The 20830-nt window shown below is 39.0% G+C and overlaps 1 protein-coding gene across 2 annotated transcripts; it reads right to left on the bottom strand.

The window, feature by feature from the left end:
• Positions 1 to 695: 695 nt before the first annotated feature.
• On the bottom strand, positions 696 to 20110 carry pld2 (phospholipase D2). Of its 2 annotated transcripts, none has more exons than XM_087847211.1 (24): positions 19955 to 20110; positions 16700 to 16860; positions 16481 to 16608; positions 14820 to 14962; positions 14580 to 14673; positions 14387 to 14452; positions 13550 to 13608; positions 13217 to 13462; positions 12969 to 13112; positions 12800 to 12883; positions 12579 to 12657; positions 12353 to 12463; positions 12059 to 12235; positions 11816 to 11972; positions 11570 to 11688; positions 11016 to 11129; positions 7898 to 8002; positions 7460 to 7548; positions 6488 to 6601; positions 5928 to 5974; positions 5612 to 5746; positions 3727 to 3880; positions 3382 to 3499; positions 696 to 3267 (listed from the first exon to the last, which is right to left on the bottom strand). In XM_087847211.1, exons 2-24 carry the CDS (start codon positions 16830 to 16832, stop codon positions 3043 to 3045), a joined length of 2841 nt encoding a protein of 946 aa, XP_087703337.1. In that variant the 5' UTR covers positions 16833 to 16860; positions 19955 to 20110; the 3' UTR covers positions 696 to 3042. The 2 variants fall into 2 exon arrangements, with proteins under 2 accessions (XP_087703337.1, XP_087703338.1); XM_087847212.1 differs by lacking the exon at positions 19955 to 20110 and adding an exon at positions 19860 to 19940.
• Positions 20111 to 20830: the final 720 nt, after the last annotated feature.

Genomic DNA, 20830 nt, shown 5'->3' with positions numbered 1-20830 from the left:
TGCCTCTGTCTTGTTTGAGCTGCACAGCTAAGATCATCCCTAGACCTACCTGTCCTGCTCTGGCCTACTGGGTCACTGGATACACGTTTAAGGCTAAAATACTGCTGAATAAACAATGCAGATTTTGGTAATAAGTGCCACATCTAACAAATATTCTCCTCGTCTTGGTTTTATGTGTGCGTCATCCAGCAGATTGGAGATTGTTATAGTCAGTTTTCCATTAGAGAAAGCTCACCTTTACAGTGCTTGTCAATGCTGCATGAATCAGTTCCAAAGCTTTTCCAGATAAGCACCTGACTGTTATTAAAAGGGAAAAAAAAACAGACTGTATGGCAATAACCTGAACAATGCATTAGTCATTTAGTGAACATTAAGCTTTCATGCCACGAATACCAGTTTCCTGTGTAAAGCACATGCTCTCTCTTAGAGTAACTATTTGCTTAAAGGATATCCAGCTAACAAAGGATATTGCTTCCATGGTGACAAAAGTAGTTTAGATATAAACAATTAACATTTCCCCTTTTCTGTTTCTCTTGCCATGTGATAGACACGTCTAGACAGTCATTTTAGTTGCGTTAAGATTTCATACAGTATAGAAACGCATGCTGATACACATTTGAAAATTTTATTTTTTTAATATATTAAATCCAGTTTGAATGCAGTCTTTTCTTTTTAAAAAAGCACTAACATTTACAAAAGTAATACAAGAGAAGGCTGAAAAAAGTACATTTTTCAAACAGAGTAGATATTTGGATATAAAAAACAAGTTCATGTTAAAAAAAAAAAGAATAAAATACAAGTTGCTCATAATTGCACTAACAAGACTAAGAATATTGGTCATTGCTCTCTACCCCTGAGTGTTAGTAACCCTATACATTAGTAATTATAAGGTAATGACATTGATCTACAGAGACAAGGTTTCACACAGTGACTCTCAGGGATGAATACAAACACATTTCAATGAGTAATAAATTCATAAAAGTGGTTTGGGAATGCTGATTATTGGTCTATTAAAAATAAAATTCATGAGAGAAACGTTATAAGGTCACTTTTCGGTATATTACAGGCATTTCTGCAGAACTTAAAAGGAACACCAGTTAAGACAACCACTTTGGGCTGCAAGAAAGAGGGTAGAAAATATATATATGGAAGGGCTTATAGTGTCTTTTAATATCTTACATAAGTAAGCATCCATATTTCTAAACACAGATGCTTTAACTGAACAACAATCCTGTGAGAGACACTTCATGTAGACTTGGTCGCATGGGGCACCTGTCCCATTCACAGACAGCTTTGCAATGGAACTGCCAAGGTAATGTTTTTCACCCATAGGTGTGTGTCAGAAGCTTATACAACAGTCTGGTTTATTCACTTAACTATGATTTGTTGTCATTGCATTGTTCTAGGTCATCTTTTATCTGGTCTCTTTAAAAGAAACATGTGCAAGGGCTCAACCCCCCTCCAGAACACACACACGCACGCACAGTAGTCATAACACAAGCACAAGGCTAGGAATATAAAACAGAGTCTCATTCACAAGTTTTACAGACTGGCCTTTATGTCCCCTTCTGCTGTTTGTTGCTGTAAAAAACTTGTGATGAAAGTGCATGTAATAAAACTTGGCCCAGTGCTTCAGATATTGAAAAATGAGTTACAGTTTTGCCCGAATGCACAATCTAAAGTTGCAGAAAAAGGAACATCCCCCCTCGCTTTGGTTTTCCATCAACCCTTAGAATCCAATTCCTGTTTTTCTAAGGCACATACCGTACCTTACCCGCTGTATTATTACATGATATCTCAGTCAATGCAATGACACAAAAGAGGGAAGATTTCCTCTCTATTTTCACCAGCAATGCTACAAATGTATTCAGTAGAAGACATTTAAAGACTTCCCAACAGCATTCACGGCTTGGTCACAGCTCAAGGGAATGACATTTTAAAAAAAACAGCCCCGTGATGCCCCAAAATGGCAATCAGTGAGAATGTGAAAACGACATCACGTCATAACTCAAGTCAGCGTTATGGCTAAAAATAGTGGACCTAAACAAACGGCTATGTCTGTGAGCAAATGTAACATACGGTACACATGAAAGATGCTGGACCCAACATAAAAATAGCTGAGATATTCAGTGGTCTCAAGTGGGCAGTGGAATGTTCTGTTCTGGACAGTCGACAGTATGGTGGGAAAAAAAATTCACTAGGGTGTCATGGAGACTTAAAAAAATGCAACAATTAGCAGGAAATCAACCTAACACCCTTTAATTATCTTGTTCTGCTTTTCTTTCCGCTCTCACAGTTTCCCCACCTGATCATATATCCAGAAATGGTCAGCAGCCCTAGCAGAATATTAGCTTCCTTTTTCCCAGTGCACCATCCTGATTTAGTAAGTTGTACCTCTTATCAGCACTCTCCCTATTCTGCCCTATCCAGTCTTTATTTCAGCTACAATCCAGTCATCTCTTTATATCCGTCACCATAACAACCACAAATGTTCTGACAGATTTTCTGGCACTGCAGTGAGAGGTGAAGCCTCAGAGGGAGAGAGTGAGAGAAAAGAGACAGAGAGAGAGAGAGTCACCCACCCACCCAAAAATCGTGCACCAATAAATGTACACTATGTTCCCAGATCATGTGAGATGCTTGATTTCTAATACAACCTTGCAATCCTCTCTTGACTCATACATTCATATATCTGTGCTCTGCACCGCCGCCAGACATGCAGATCAGATCACACTGAAGCTATTATAAAGCAGACATCACAAACAAATTGGTCAGCACAACCTAATATAGACAGGACATCGTAAAATTTGCATGTCAGTAGCTAACATCAGTCACATTAGCCCATTGTCAATCAAAAAGACAAAGTAATCATAAGTGGATCATTAATAAATTTGGTAAGGGTAACACCTCTCTCCTCCTCTCACCATTTAAGTGCTGGTGCTGTAACTCCTTTTGTTTACTGTGCTGACTACAGGAAAGATGATTGCAGTACAGCAGCAGTTGCATTGTCGTGTAGTGGTCTGAACATGGCTGAGCTGCTGCTTATGTCCACAGCCCTACAGGAGCCATGCCTTCTTTAGTGTTTCGTGGAGGCAGCAAGTTTTCCTCACACAGGAACTTTAAGGGGAAATGGACCAGCACTCCTCGGATGGCCTTTAGTTCCTCTTTGGCCTGCTCGGGGTCTGTGTCACAGAGACGAACCACATTTAAATAGTCCCTCAGGGCTTGCATGCTATGGACACTGTTGCAGGGCTGGCACTTGAACACCTGTGATGCAGTAGGGCCACAGAGCCAAGAAGAACAAAGAGCCGTGAGAGAAGTGAAAATACATATTGATGCAATTAGATATATATATAAAAAAGTTTTTGGGTCAATTCACACCTTGTCATAAATGTTAACATTCGTTTTAGCAGTGTCATTCCAAACCAAGAAGAAGAACTCATCACTGATTGGATCGTCAATATTTATACTGGGGTCTGAAGCAGCTCCAACAAGAACCCTGGTACAGCAAAGAAAAGGGCAAAAATATTCAAATAACAGAAAAAATATGGTTAAGTAATGACAAAACTGCACAGGTTTCCCATGCAGGATCAAATATTTTTGCTTGTCTGTGTGTAAAAAGAAGCCCATATACTTAGAGGTCTCACTCTCACATTTGTATCTGGTAGCAAAACTATATTAAGACTATAAGTTGCTAGTAAGTCATCAAGAGGCTTTTGCCCTGACCTGAAGCACTCTTTGCGTAGAGCGAGTGTCAGTGGTCCTGCCTGGTATTCCTCCCCTCCCATGATGGATGGGACCCTCTCTTCATCTTCCACAAATACTGCCAACTCACTGTCTCGGGAGCCCAGCATGCTACGGTCATTAATGTTGGCTGATCCTGGAGCAAAAACAGACAGTACAAGCATTTACAGTGTGTCCATTCAGAAGCATGATTCATGTAAAAAAAAAAAAAAAAAAAAAAAAAAAAATATATATATATATATATATATATATATATATATATATATAGCAAAGGTTTTAGCTATATTTAAAATGAGTGCTGCTTTTTTTTCTCTTGTTCTGTTTTATGTAATACGTGCATGGACTGTTTAGAACATTTTGTTTTTCTTTCTTCATGTATTAAGTGCAGAAAAAAAAAATACATAGAACCTATAGCAAACAACCTCTAAGGTGTACAGAATATAGTGAGAAATATCAAATAAAAATGTATGCTTTAAACGTTCTATATTTAAAATTTCAGTGCTGGCTGTATTTGTGAATGTTTAGCAGATTAATCTCCAATGCATTCACATCTATTTACTCTGGAGGAGGCTGTAAAATTTTGTAAAATGGAGTTCAATATGTCAGCATGAGTCTCTAAAGCTCAAATCTGTCTAATGACAGAGATTCGGAGGTGATTAGTTGACAACATCCTGAATTTTTTTTTTTCCGCGGTTAGCCTCTGTTAGTGAAACTTTCTTTGAAGTGGTTCTAACATTTTTGACCTCTGATATTTTCATACAGTGTGAAAATGTATTTAGACTCTTTATCAGAGTGATCTTTAGGACATCCGAGCCTAACATTAGCTAGCACAATGTTAGCATAACCAGCTGTTGTTGCCATTTAGGTGGCTTATTGTCAGCTCTCCAGATATTGGAGGATCACATGTCTGATCTGCTGACAGTAAGTAACTGCAGCAGTATCGACATTAAATACGATTGTTTAAGCATGTTTTTTTGTTAGAGCACCGACTTCAGTTCAGGAGATAAAACAAACGTATGACCCTTCATACCTTCTTGAGTCTGAAGGTGCAGACATAAATTACATTTGTCTCCACACCTATGAGTTCACTTCTCCTCCACCTTTGGTGTACTGTGTATGTAGCTGTCTCTACCCACATACATAAAACATGATTACGCGGGATGGCGATGTTCATCTGAGCTACTTTATTCAAAAGGGTGGGGTAACATGGTTAACTTCCATAGATTAGTGCCCGCTTCTATGTATTTTTAATGGATTACGTTTATGAGAACGCATCAGTTTGTTGGAAAACGTACTTACACACTAATCAATATTTATAAGTATGTTGTTGAGTACAATATTCTGTTTTTCTGTTCAACAAACTCAAAAAACAACTTCACTGTACCTTTAAGAATTCAGATAAATCTTTTTAAAAGGTAATACAAAGCTAACTGTCATCAATAGCTAGTGGGTTCCAGAGCACGTTTAAGCAAATGCAATCCTTCTGTTCTTCCCACAAAGACTTGCATGTGAATCTGCATATTCATATGGAGTAAGCCTAAAATCTTAAAGAGTGTAAGGCTAAACAATGAAAGAAAGAAAGAAAAAAGAATTCAAAAGTCATTGCACCATACATTGGTCTCATCCATTTTTTAAGTCGCCCTATTTTTTTTAATCTTTTTATATATAAATGACTGTATTCGTTCATATCCGTATTCTACAGTTATAGGTGCTACTAAACTACAAATAAAATGTATCGATTCAGTTTTATTGTTACACTGAAAGCCAAAAACACATTAAAAAAAATCATATCAGCTGCAGGCAGCATTCTGTCATCATCATTTTGTCAGAGTTATAATCCATCTTTGAACGCCCAGCGGTGACTCACCAATGATATAGCAGCGGTCATCAGCAATGAGGGTCTTGCTGTGAACATAGATGAGCTCTGTGACAGGTGACTCGGAGAGCTGGGCATGCGTCCTCAATCCGCACAGTGTGATGTACTCTGTCCACTGATCCTTCACTGCAGGCCAGAGCAGAATCACATTATTTACATGAGATGATGTGAAATGAAGACCAGTAGACTCGATTTATAGGAACAACTCAAGGAGAAGGAAAGATGCATGTTAGCAAGGCAGCAAAGGCTGATGTCAGGCTGATTTCTGAGGTCTAACAAAGCAGGTAAGTGACAAAAAAAAACTTACATTCGCTTAGTCTCAACAGGATGGAGAACTCCCCTCGGCACATGGTCCTAGGATGACAGAATAAAACCTTACATTAAGAAAGCCAGCCAGCATAAGGGGAAATAATTTAGGAATCTCACAAAATAAACCAAAAATATCTAGAACATATACAGAGAGTACACTTCTGGGCATAACATCAAAGGCAGATTTGGAAATGTGATAGATGATAGTGAAACCATAACATGGCCATGCTGCATTCTGGCAATAACAACATGCTGACAAAGCTGATTAAGCAACATCACTCAATGTAATATGTAATATGACTGGATATGCTCTATTCCAGTTGGACCAGTTGATTGATAGAAACCTTACATGCATGGTAGCTACCCCAACTTCCCATTACCAGTTTTATTGACATGTCTTATGCATTTTCTATCAGTGACATTTCTGCTTGATCAGAAATATGTCTTTAAACCAGATGAAACTGAGAAGTCTTGTTTTTACTGTGGCTTTCATAAGTTGTAGTGCTTGCTGATGTGTGGGCTGAGTGCAGAGTGCTAATGGGCGGAAAAGGCTCTCACCTGTAAGTGAAGTGCAGAATAGCTTGAATGGCATTTCCACCTCCTGTACTGATGTCTCCTTCAAATCCAGGAAGCAGAGGCACCACCACATACACCCTGTACTTCTTCTTTTCTCTGAAAAAAACACAACATCAACACTGTACATTGTACTCTGCACATAAAAGATGAGGTCTAATATATATATTTCTGTTTGGTTTTGTTATTTCTTTGAACTGAACATTTTGTTTCAAAGCTCAGTGATATTTGCATTTGTTCTTACATGTCTTGTCTTAACTTCTTTCACAAACTGCTGCTTTAAAGCCACAGATTTTCTAAACATTTCAATGCAATATGGAAAAAAACCACAAGATAAATCTGATGGCATGCAAGGACCTGAGCGAGTTTCTGCTGAATTACAAAGTATGGAGCTAAATCATGGTCAAAAGTTTTACTCATTTCAAAAAGGTGATTTGAAGTTGAAATTCTTTTTGATATAAAAATAATTTGAATAAATTATTTGTTTTCATGGAAATGACTTTTTTTTTACAGTTTCATTTTTTTCAGCTTCAAATTTTGTTTTCTGTTTCAAATTTAAAAAATTTCAGTTTCGGGCCTTTTTTTCATTTGTCAAACTTTTGACCCTGATTTTTTGTTGTGGGCGTGTGTCAAGGGGGCGGGGCATGGTACACTAATGATTGACAGCCGCTGTCACACATGTTACAAGTTAAAAATGAGCATTTTAGCTGAAGATGGCCACTGCTCCTTCATGGGATGCTGCTGGCCAACAAGTAAGAAACACTTGTAACTGTTGTATGTGTGTCTGAGCTGATAGAATTCAGCTACTTCTGCTTCTTAAACTGCCCAGGGACTGAAGATGGAAATTAGCTAGTAGCTAAATCTGGTACAAAACATATTTAATGAATGCATTTTTGTACACAGCTCCTCCGAAAGACAATAGACAAATATTAGAAAACCAACACACTCAAGTCATACCTGTAGGCACGCAGAATTCGATTCACGATTGCATCACCAATGCCATTATGGACAGTCTTCTGGTCGGAACAGCTGATGAAGAACTGGTTCTAAGGGCAGAGGCAAGGCAGATGGTGGCTCAGTATGAGGTGAGGGCCAAAGCTAGCAGGTAGCTGGCAATGAAGGAAGTGGGCTTTGGATATACTCAGATTCAGGAAAAGTCATTATAGTAGGCATGCTGGTAAACAGATTTGTTTTTTCCAAATCAGAGCCTATTCTTAGGCAACATATTTGCGATTACGGTGACAATTTTGTCCCAATGGGAGCCCTGACTGTATCACTGCTGTCTAAACCATATTAAGGCACAGCGAGCCTTAATATGGTTTAGACAGGATGACACACTGCCTGCTTAAAGATGTACATTTATCTGTAAAGTGCTACAATGTTAATCTTAATTACCTCGATGTAGATGTAGTGTTCACTCTTGTTGATGGTGTCGATGTAAGCGTTATGGATTGAGCTCTCACAGGTTCCAGTTGACCAACGATCAGCAGAGCGCAGCACCTGAGAAAACCCCAAAAATTCAACTTAGCACTGGATATACTTATAAATCATGCATATATTTTTATCTCTTTTCAGTGGTGTCATTTTACTAGTACTGTGGATATTACCATTGCAATCACACTTACATATCATATTACCTTGCACATGTAAATTCGTCCATTTCTATGAATTTTAATAGGATACTTAACAGAAGAAATGGAGCAGATGCACAAAAAGGGAGCGCACCTCTTAAAGTTTGAAGACAGATTGTGTAATCTGAGGCAATGACCCTGAAACCTGAATAAAGCAGCTACAGAACCTGATAGGAAAGCTACAACATAATGGGGAGCAAGGGTTATGGTTACAGGCCACCATCCACAATAGAAGTATCTGTTACTGGACACTCACTGAATGAGCGGTTTTAACTGCAGCATGTAACACTGGCTAAAAATACTGATTAAATACAGTTCTAACATATTGTCATCTTGTTTTTGAATTATTCTTACAAAACAAGCATCTTCACAACGTTGCTAACGCACCATCTTTAGCAATATATTATTATTCTACTATTCTGTTAAGGGGATATCTGCTAGTTGTGCTGCTTATGCTGGTGTCTCTCTGGACCATAGATCCTATGAAGCCTGTTGCAAGTGAGATGCTGCCACTTGTAATCCCACTCTGTCCTTGGCAGTGCATTTGTTTTCTCTGGCTTTACTAAACAGGATAAATATGTTGGAAGTAGTTTTGTTCTACAGGCTTTACTTTTGTTCCACCATCTGCCATAGCACAAAAAAACCAAAAAAAACAAACAGCAAATACTGAATAGCTGCATTTCCAACACTAGAACTCCCCTAGAACAAATATCTCTTTGTTGTAGCACAGAAATACCCATCTGATTTCCTGTAAGATCTGACCTGGCAGCACAAAAGAATAAATTCATGTAAAAGTCAGTAGAGGTCTTTCATTCTTGGCTTGTTTACAGCAATTAAGGTCTTAAATAATTATTCAATAAGAATACAGTATACATATGACCAACAGCAACATTTCATTAATGTGCACTCTACATGTTTTCAATTCTTCTTGCTGTCTTAACAGTGATGTTGAAAGCTCTCTTTACACCATGTCATTATAGCTTGGAGCAGTGTGACACAAAAAGTCTTTCATATGAGCACTGGCAGCTAGAGGCAAAGTCTTTGTGTTTTCCCGTATCCAAGGTTGACCTTCTGTGCAGGAGAACCCAGTTTCTATCAAGCTCTAGCGTGAAGCCTACAGTCCTGTGCAAATGAAAGTACCGACTATTTTAGTTCTAAGGTTTTACATATCAGACAGAATTTATGCTAAATGTGTCGCTGTGGATTGCGGCCAGACACCTTCACTTTGGTTTTGTCTGTCCAAGTGACAGTGAAACTTTGCAAATCTAAGTTGTGCTGCCATGTACCTGCCTTTTTAGAGAAACAAGCTTTATTTGTTCAGTCTTTTTTCTTGTACTGTGAAGAACTTTCATTTAACATGCTAACAGAGGCCTGTAGAGTCTGCACACTCGGACACTGGAGGGAATTTGCTGGGACATCCACTCCTGGGAAGATTGGTGGCTATCTTTAATATTTTCCACTTGTGAATAATCTTTGTCACTGTACAAACATGGACTTCAGATTGTAAAGAAATGACCTTAAAAACCTTCCCAGATTGATGGGCAGCAACAACTTGCTTCTCTACTGGAGGTGCTCACACTTACTGATGATTAGTTAATGAAGTGCATTTGATTAGCAGCACCTGGCTGCTACGTACCCTCGTAATTCCTATGGAAGCAGTGAGATTGTACTTAGTTTTTCACACACTGCTTTTCATTTTTGGCTTCATTTTTGTTCACTAAATAACAACAGGGTAATAAGTCATGTTTTGAAGTTCATCTGAGATTGCATTGAAATAACTGTGCAATGATGAGGTTTCTCTTGTTACATAAAACATTAGAAATGAAAGGGGTTACACTTTCTTTTGCACATGACTGCTGAAACAGAACTGTGGATAGTTTTACAACCAGCTACAGTTCTGCAGCAAATATGTAAGCAGTGGTGAATAAAACTATTATATAATAATATGATATTAAATAATTATATAATGTATCTAGCATGCTAATGTCACATCATATGCACAAAGGCTCACATCTTAACCTGTCAGTGTTTTGACGTCAATGTATGAAAGGGCTAAAAAGGTGCTCTTTGGACTGCAGGAAAGATCTGAAAAACCTATGTAAACATAAGCAGAGTCATTAAAGAAGGATTTTAACACTGCCCGTGTAAACAACACATTCCTCTCAAATGGAAAAGTCTAGGCTTTATTAAGTGATTACAATCAATTAAATTTGGATTACAACAAAGTTAAAGGACCACAACAACCAAAGTGGTTCCAGTATGTTTTCCTGCGTGTTATCCTTGGCAATAGATGAGAATATGCTGGGCACTAATGATTGATTGATTTATTCATGCTTTTGGAGACTATAATCAGCAGCTGTGGGAGGCACAGTGAAAGAGTTAGAGCCACTAACCTGTTTAAGATTACTTGCTCCTTGTATAATTGACAGCATATAAAGAAAATGGTCAGTTGCAGTGATATGTTGTTTTACTTTAAAGCCCACATAATTCACAATTTAATTTGCATAATATGAATTTGCACATCTGTGCTGTTGTCAGCAACCTGGAACACACAACAAGCAAACAGCTCCAGATACAGAGTCCCCCAGCATGTTGCTGTTGTTGTAGCTCTGCAAACTACCAGCTGGCTAACGCATCACATTAGCGTTACTACTGGTGATTTAAGCAAATTGGAAAAAAATATAGTTCTCAGAGGGCCATGGAAGTGGGTAGTTACCCAAAGGGAATTCCTGGAACTGTTTAATCTTAAAGCACCTAAAATATACCCTGACCACAGTAGCACATATGTGGGCCTATCTGTGAGCAAAAAGACTAGAACTTTAAAAATTGTATATTTACACAGATGTTGACGTTATCTTGAGTCTGTGTGTGAATATACATACCTGCACTTTGGCTTTCTTGGACCCAGGCACAGTGAATGGCAGAGAGTCAGCAGTGGAATGAGACTTGGGAAGAAGGTAAGGGTAGAAGTCGTCTTTGTACTTGATTTTGAAGATCTGAAGAGGACAGAAAGAATGAATCAATTTCAGATTTGTCACTTTCCTGTTACTCATGTTTCCAAAGCATTGCTTAAAGGTTTTTAAGCAATACTTCTAATGGAAACATGAGGGTTGGGGATGGGGTTTTTTTTAGCACTTACTGTATGAGTCATATTACCACACAGGATAACATAAAACAGAAGGATACAAGGTCCAAGTCAGTAATACAGGAGTCTGATTATATTAAGCTCTGTTTTAGTAAAGATCACCAATTTTCAATCCAATGTTTCAGTTTCAGATCTTTGGATATTTATAGTATAAATGTTAAACCAACCTGTAGCTTGTACACCCATAGACTCATTTGTAAAGCAAAAGTGGTGTTTACAATAAACATATAGATATATAAAGATCAATGTTAAAACTATTGCTGTTTAACACAGCTTTCTTATGTGTCCGACCTTGGTAAAATTCCAGCGCTGGATGAAGTGGCGGGCTACATCCCTGGCAGCTTTGCCATGAAAAGCTGCAGACAGGTCACGCCACGGCATGCGAGGAACTGTAGCACGATCAATGTTATCTGACAAGATAAAAGAGGGGGGAAAGGAAGCAAAAAAAAACCCCAAAACAAGTCTTTCATCTCTCTGTTCAGGCATTGTCAGTGTATGTGTGTGCATGAGCTGCTGAAAGAAATTTAGATAGAGTACCTTCAAATGGTCTATCCAGCTGGACCCAGTCTCTCTTGATAAAGTTATTGTAATCTTTGCCAAGCCACAGTTTACTGTTACCAGTCAAATCACGTGGGTCCTGCTCTCCTTGCTTATCTGGCTCAGATGTTTTAGAGCCACCAGCCATACCATTGCCCTGGATAACAGAGTCATCCATTACAGTCTGTACGGTTCACAGTACATTCTTACATCTACATCGTTCCTCGTTTCGCCTTCAGTTACCCCGTCGGTCGTCTCTGTCAAACCAAGGTCAGTTAGGTGATGCTGGCTGTCATCCCATCTCCCAAAAGCCAGGTCAAGCCCCCCTACAAAGGCTACTGTTTGGTCAATGGCCACCATCTTCTCATGGTGAGCCCACAGAAACACCACAGAAGACACGTGGTCAGGATGCCGCATCACCTGACGGAGCAGTGGGTAAAACTGGTGTTAAAATGTACATTCAGGGCTTCTTTAACAGTTATTTGTGTCCCTCCTCTCCTACTACTCTACAAGACATTGTGCAGAGAAGTGAAAGACCTTGATGTTTGGGTGCATATTCATTAGAGTCCTCTTGCTGTGCTCACTATTGATGCCAAGTGCCATCTCCACCTCTTTGTACAGCAGTACACACACTTTGACTCCCATTTCCTGCAGAAACAGGTTCATTTAAAGTAATGTTATTTTTAAAAAAAACTCTACAAATTATATACATTTTGAAAAAAAAACAAGATGGCAACAAAAACAAGACAGAGAGACTCCCTACTGCTTTGCGTTTGAGGATCTCATCGAGCCGCCAGTAGTTGTTAGTTGCTGGTCTCTTTAGGAAGACTTCAGGACTGAGCCTGTGAAAGAAGCAAAAAACACACACACACATACAGACACACACGCACACAGGGAATACGTTTCCAGGTTTAACTAAAATATTGAAAAATTATAGTTACATAAAGATTTCGATCAGCAAATCCAGAGATTTTTGACACCTACCACCAATCTGTGATGAAAATCTCCTCCTTGGCTTGTTCGAGAGCATCAGCCAGGTCGGCAAAGTAACCACTTCCATTCACATACCTTCAAATAATGAAAGGTAAATTGAGGACAAATCCTAAAAGATTATTGGAATTATTACAAATATGAGCCAGACTACATAACTGACCATTTAGTGAGTGTGTTCTCCCGCGGTGGAGCAAATCCTTCGAAGCGGTGCGTTTTGAGAAAGTCACATGTTTCTGCCAGACGCTTGATTTCAGAATTCCACCACTGACTTTGCCTATAGCCATTGCACTTGATAATCAAATTCCTGATTAAAAGGATTAAAAGCACAAAGGCAATGTGTGCATCACAAACACAGCAAAAACACGCAAAACTCAGTACATACAGTACACAAAGATAAAGCTGACCTACCGATTAAAGTTCTCAAAGCACACTCCATATTTGGTGCCTGTGTCAGCACGACCCACTTTCGTTTTGAACTCTGGATCAAACAGCAGCACAAAGTCGATGCTGCCACTATCTCGTTTCATGTACAACAGGAAAGAGTCTTTCACCACCAGCCAGCGGCGTGACCAGCGGAAGCAGATCTGATGATGGCCTATACAGTTCAGGCCTAGGATTCGGTGACCCCCTGACCTCTTCAAGATATATCCCTCCCTGAGTCAAGATCAGACATATTATGCAATGAACACCTGCCATTCACTCCCAACCCACTAAAATACATGAGCTCAGTGTTTTGCTTACAAGCCCTTGGGTCCAAGATCAGAGACAAAGGAGAGGGGACTGATGGAGAGGAACTCCAGCTGCAAAACAAAATAGAACTCAAAATGCAGTCATTTTACTTGAGATTTACTTTGTATGTCGAGACGGTACAAAGAAAGGTCTTGAGCCACTTCCCTTTTCTTTGTATTTTGCTAGAAACATTAGAAATAGGTGCAACAATTTATTTAAAAATGTCTAAACATACATGGGAGTACAGTATAAAAATGAAGAAAATCAGGTAATGTACAATTCTAACAAGCTTCAAAGTCAATATTTGGTCATATTTTGTCCAACTCATGACTGAGAGGGTTCCACTGTGGGTTTTTCTATCCACGTATCCTTTGCTGCATTGGCATAAACCTGTTGCCAATTAGAGGCTTTCTAGATGGGTATTGTATGGTCAATCAAAATGTGAAAGAATTTTTCTGTGTTCGTGCCAAGTTTTAGACTAATAGCTTTTTGGGAATCATTTTGTTGTTGCAAAAACATAATTTCATTCTTGTAAGACTATGTTATCTTTTGCATTTTTGGTACATTCATTTTATGAAAGTGGATTAAATTATGTGTTTTTATGACAGGCTGCCTGACACAATTTAAAACCGATTCTTTGTTAAGTTGTCTGTTAAGTGTAGACAACACTGGTTCATTCCTTGGGTTAGGTGCATCTTTTGTACTTGAATGATGAATAGGTATGGTTTAAGTGTCTTAACAAACAAAAAGACATTTCTCTAAAAATGGTCAGGTACAAGGACTGAAAATGTATGAAAAATCAGCCATTTTTTTTGCAATGTAGTGTATATATTATTCACCCATGCTTACCATGCTGCTATCATTTTTACAGAATGTGTTCTCCAGTAGACAATTCAGGTACTCCTCAAGGTATTTCTGCATTAGAAGAGCACATATTTACAATTTATTTACCAGCTGCTACTTATTATTATACATCACATAATACTTAAAATTATGTGATGCTTCAAAATATGTTCAGTGTGTGGAAGACTGATTTATATACCACTTTGCTGGAGGTTCTTCTGGCCCGCTCAGTCCCATGTAGGCTGGGCATTTCCTCCGACATATTTCTCAGCTGCTGCCTCTCCTTTGCAAATCTTTGAGGAAAATTTGAATATTCAAAAACATTCCGCGCTTGAGAGAACTGCCATAAAAAAAAGCTCAAAACAAACAATCGCTCAGATTTAAACTGCATTAAGAGAGAGAGGACAAGTTGCACAGTTAAATCGATCAGCACACCAACCTTCCAATAGGCAGTAAATGAAGCATCATCTTGTGCTTGTAAAGGTCGCGATGCACCTCCTGAAAGTTCTTGTACTTCCTCTTTATAGTCCAGTGGAACTGGCCATGTGTTAGATGCAGTGTATACAGGGTCCCAACACTAACCTGGAGGGACATCATTGATATCATACAAAAACATAAGTGTGGTGGTGAAAAGGGGAACCACCAAATGCCAAAAATTTGAGTGATTTGAATGAAATAGAATTTTTCTTATTAGCTCTTGTTTTCATAGCAACTGGACTGTGTTTTGCCAGCCACAGCTTTAACGTAGTTCCCAGTAAGAAAGAAAACCACAATTTGAATAGACAGATGAATTTATCTCTAAATCACTTACTTGGAAGATAAGAGTTAAGACACCCAAAGTCCTTTTTTAATTGCCATTTTGTAAGTGCTGCAGATCAAAGATGAACCAGGAAGTAGCGTAAAGGTTTTTTTTTTGTTTCATATCCTCCTAAGACCCTATGTCCTCATATGGAGAAATTACATTTAGGCTTTTACACACATTTTACTTCATTCTACTCAATAAAGTGTTTTACACTTTGTAAAAAATAAAAAAGAATGACCCCAAAAAGTTGATTCTGTTCATCTGGACAGTGAAGAAGTCACTTAGATGAGTAACAAAACATTTCTCCCAATGAAAATACTTTACTGTGCTGTAAAATAAACCCACTGTTTCCACATGCAGACAGTTTTTATAATCAGCTAATCCCAAATAGCTAAGATTAAAAATGCATTTTAAAAAAAGTTTGGGTTTCCGGAGGATATCAGACAAGACATTTAGCACGTGGATTTGATTAAAACACGTAGAAACAAGTTTCTAATTCTACTTACATTCACCATTCTGGACTGTGGGAGAAAGAAAATCAGAGAATGTGGATACCAGAATATGGAAAGTGTATGCAAACTGACTGAGCCAGCCAAATAAACCTCAGGAGTTAACTAACAAATAAAGGGACATGAAGTGCATCTACAGATCAGTACTTGTTAAGATACCCATGAACTTCTGCTTTTTAATATAAATGACTATGTAGAAATGAATGTGACTGACTGTTTCATGGTCATATGGTTGGTTTCAGATCACTAAAATATTATCTTTAGGACTCATTCAACAACAGTCATAATCAAATTCACCACAAATTTGATTTAAATGACTTTGAACGTGTCATGGTTGTTGTCTCTGGTGCCTTGTATCCATGGTTCAGGCTGCTGGTGGTAGTGGTGTAATGGTGTGGGGGGTATTTTCTTGTCACACTTTGAGCCCCGTACTACCAAGTGAGCATCATTTAAGCACCACTGAGCGCTGCTGCTGGCCATGTTGATCCCTTTATGGCCAAAGTGACAGCACACTGTAAAACCCTGAAACAGCCTGCTCAGTAGCAATAAAGTTTCTTTTGTAATTTTATCGCTCCTTTCGCTTCACTATGACTTAACGTCATCATGGCAAAGTAGTCAAATTTAACCGTAGCATGTCCTGAGTCAAAATCGAAAGTTGTAAAGAGTTACTTATTAAGCATAAGTGTGTGTGTTTTCACTTTGGGCCCATCAAGAGCTTTCTATAAAGATTCATTAGTATCCCAAAAAGAAAAAAATGTAAAGGGTATTTTCGTAAGTTTATGGAGGTACCCTTGAGCGTGTAGTGTGCTTCTCTGTGTTGTCCAGTCTGCATTTAACAGGAACATCAGGGATGAAATAAGGTATACCCTTATCTTCTATTTCGGAAAGATGATGCACCACGATGAAAGGACGTCCTTCTGCGATTTGAGAAATTGAAGCAATCAAGAAAAACGGTTTCTCAATGGGGAGCTTCTATCTTAAACGAAATTCATTTTCGTCGTTTCTCACCACTGCGTGACATGAGGCCATCTAGCTCGTCTTTAGTCAAATCGTGGCAGTCGTGTGAGAAGCGTCGTCTATTAAGGCTTTGGGCAGCTGCGCTCTCTGCCAACGGCTCGATCACGTCCTCTGGACTGGCCATAGCTCTGTTGTACAAATGATCAAATGCCCTGGTGAGAAGACAAAAGAAAACAGTCCAGAGATCAAACACATGTGAAACTGTGGCCTTTCTCGTGATATAGATCATAGCAAAATTGGATTTTAAAGCAAGAGTATCTGACTTCGGATTTTCTGTAGGAAAAGTAGTAATAAAGGCAATAATACAGTCCTGTAACCACAAACATGTCAGCTTTAAAACAGACAGAGAGATGCAGTTTAAGTGTTTGATGCTTAGCAAAATCCGTCAGTGTGATCATGACCTTGAAGTGAATCTAATGCTCAATAATGATGACATATCTTGATTGCTCAACAGGGGGAATTCAAGGACAACCCCCATTATCACGTCTGTAAAAACAGACTGTTTTAGATATCACTTGCTTGTTTGTCAGCAGCGACCTGCTAGGCAAGTCATTTATGTCAAAACATATGAGAAGTTTAGGACAAGGTTACTGGTGTAAATAAAAAGGGTGTGTGAAACTCTTTGTGTTGCATGTTGGTAAATGTAGAATAGCTGAATGTTTCCTGGAAAACGAGGCTTAAGAAAAAGGAGGGAGGGAGCCTGTCTCTGTTAAGGAGAGAGAGTTTGAAACAAGGGTAAGAAAGAAAGAAGCATGATCTGCGTCTGCATTCTAAAATTCTTTTTAGCAGAAACGTGACTTTCCACTTCCACTACAAGCTACACAGGATCATGTGTTGCAAAAACAGGTTCAGGAAGAATAATACTTGAAGATCCCGTCACAAGTACTGTGTCGGGCGTGAACTAGCATCTACTAATAAGGAGACTAAGAGGGAAAACAAAAGGAAATGTGACAGATGAACTTAATAATCAGCACTTTGTGGCCAAGATTTCTTTCCACTTTTTGCTGATGTAATGAATCTAAAGCACTGATGTTGAAGAGATCTGCACATTTGCACAGTGTCCCAAATGTGTCATCTGTACAGCCATGTTTTTTTTAAATATAGATCACCACTGTGTATATGTTGTATTCGTATAAGCTTTTTTGTCTTGACAACAATCTGGTTTAGAATTTAATTCCCATTAGGACGGATCTTCCCCACCTTTGCTTCCCAAGAAAGCACAAGTGACATTTTAATTGCTGTGGAAAAAAAATCTACACGCTAAGGCCACTTTTTTTGGTTATTTCCACTTATGGAGCTGGATCTTTTTAAGACACTCACGTGTGAGATCTTTGGTGTATTCCAACACAGACAGCAAGAAAGACTTGCTCACACTTGCCCCTAAGCAAGCAAGACGCACAGTACAGAGGTAAACATGATAAAAACTAAACCAAAACAGATATTTCTCATTAAGTACCAAACCCAACTAGCTGCTGTTATCTGTTTACATTTTGAAGCACGGAAGTGTTAAGTGTTGACTTAACGTGATTTCCCTGCATTTTGCAAGTCTGATTTAAACTTTGCCTACACTGTTTGCTCAGGTTACTTTCATGGTAAATACTACACTATAATACCCACACTGTGTTTTAAAAAACATGAGACTAATCAAATTGGAATGCTGTGACTGGCTGAGAGGTAAGCTATTAGCAAGAGTCCAATGATCGCAATCCTTTAAACACACACGCTATGTGTCAAGAACAATGTGGCTTTGTTTGTGTGTATGTGTGGGGTGCAATGGATGACTTTTAATCTCTCAGCAGTACCGACTCTGGAGCAATTACAAATACTATCAAACACTCTGATAGCAGTGCTGTGTTGAATTCAAAACATATTACGTGTTTGTTTGGATAATTAAAAGGGAGAAAGGTGAGTTCAAATCCACCATCTAGTTGGAGCCTTTCTGTGTGGAGTTTGTATGTTCTCCATGGGTACTCCAGCTGCATCCCGCAGCCCAAAGGCATGCAGTTACAGCGGTTATGTGTGAATTTGTTTACGAATGGCTGTCTGTCTCTCTGTGTCGGCCCTGTGACAGACTGTCTACCTGCACCCTGCCTTTGCCCTGTGACAGCTGAAATAGGCTCCAGCTTCCAGAAATTGAATGGATAAGTGGAAGAAAATCTATGGATAAAGGGATAAATAAGGAGATTCCTGACTTTGCTGACTCCCAGTGGTTATCTCAAACAATGACACCTGGCTGATACAAGGGAAATGTTAGGAGATGATCAGCAAAACAATCACACTTCACATAGCAGTTTAATTCCATGCAGTTTTCACTTATGGCCTCAACTAGATAAGGATGGCACACCCTGCAATGATGATGTACAATCTGACATCACAGCTGGGTGTGTGTACAGGTGCAGCAGTGTACCTCTGACAATCCTTCACCTGCAACCTGACTTTTTTTAAGCTGTTTGTGTGTTTGCATACCCATCATATTTTCTTTTTCTTGTAAACATCATTCATCAGCTATTCAGCCTGAACATCAGCTGACCTATTTAAAAAATGGTCTTCCCTCGATTAAGGGGAAGTTGTGTTTTGCATACGTGATCTTTAAAATGAATTTGTATGGGAAATCTACGGACCGACTCTAAAACGTGCAACCAAGAGACAGAAGACAATTGTTAGTCATCAACTTGATGACTGAAACAACAGCGCTGAGTCAACACTTGCTTACCATCAAGATTTTCCCCCAAAACTGTGCTGTGGCTAAGAATAGTCCGTCTGATCACGTTTTTAAAGCGTTAGGGCAAAAAGTCAGTGTTTAAAAAAACGTCTTAAAGAAAGACAAAGAGAGAAATAAAACAAACATAACTGCATCTGATGGAGTTTTCTCAAGCACACACCCTAATCTACACTAACGAAAATCACTTTTTAATTTTTTCGCCAAAGACAAAGCATCTATAAGCAGCAAAGTCTATTTAAGACTCCAGGCTGGAAAAGCTGAAGGCTAAGTTTTGGCGTCTCCACCCTTTCCCTGTTTCCCTACTACAGCCACAATCCACAAAGAGACTCGGTGTAGTTTAAAAAAACTTCCCATATAAAGACATCTGTTGGGAACAAAACATAGATTTAAGCGCAGCACTAATAGGATCGCCGTAATCCTTATCGATACCTGCGAGTTTGCAGCTGGACAATCCGCACTCGTCAGTACTGCGACAACACAGCGGATGGAAATAGAAGTCCGACATAGGCCTGAAAAATACTTACTGTCAGCTAAGTTCAAGCCACGGATCGGCTCACGGCGGCTCCACACACAGGGCGAAGAGCTAAAAGAGTCATTCAAAGTAACAAAAATGTTTCATTGTAGCCCAGCCGGAGTATCAGAGAAGAGTTCATCAGTGTTAACCGTGGGTGATGCACGCTTTAGTCCCACCCACATTATTACTGGCTGTCCGATGGGATAGCGTGAGGGAAAAGATAACGTGGAAATGGTTTCTGCTGCTTTGCCACTGTTATTAGGTAAATCCTACTATGTCCCTTTTTATTCTTATATGGAAAAGAGCCCGGTGCTGTTCGGAATTATGACACAAAACAAACAATGACTTCCTCCCCCTCCGGTATCTGCGGCTGTGTACATAGCAGGCGCATACATGGACTTAGTTCACGTTACTGACGTGTGCACTGCCACAATTATCAAGCACGAACACAACAAGTCCCGATTTCATACTTGTCAGGAAACATATATGCAGGAATGCAGATACACGAGAAAGGAGTAGGCGGCGCGTATGCCATTTTCCTGAGAATCACGTAAGGTATCAGGAGACTTCCGATTATATATATATTTTATTTTATCCGATGAGATACCAAAATTTACATCTAAAACGCGTTTTTAGGACAAACCAACAATGTGTTTTGTACAGTTTTATATAGAATAAAAAACTGTACAAACTTTAACGTTGAAGTGGGACACCGGAAGTACATGTTACGTGAGCATCAACTAAAATCAACCAGATTTAACTTTCATTCTAGTTTGATCTGCATTCCTATTTTCGAAGATAAACCGTGCATTAGACCATATTAGATTAAACGAACAGAGGTATGGCATTTTCATATTGCTAGTACCTAAAAAAGGAGTTGATGACT

Source organism: Neolamprologus brichardi, chromosome 10 (assembly GCF_056152115.1).
Source record: "Neolamprologus brichardi isolate AB-2024 chromosome 10, ASM5615211v1, whole genome shotgun sequence".
NCBI classification, from domain to species: Eukaryota; Metazoa; Chordata; class Actinopteri; order Cichliformes; family Cichlidae; genus Neolamprologus; species Neolamprologus brichardi.
The sequence above is the reverse complement of the archived record's forward strand: the minus strand, read 5'-3'. Positions and strand labels throughout refer to the sequence as shown.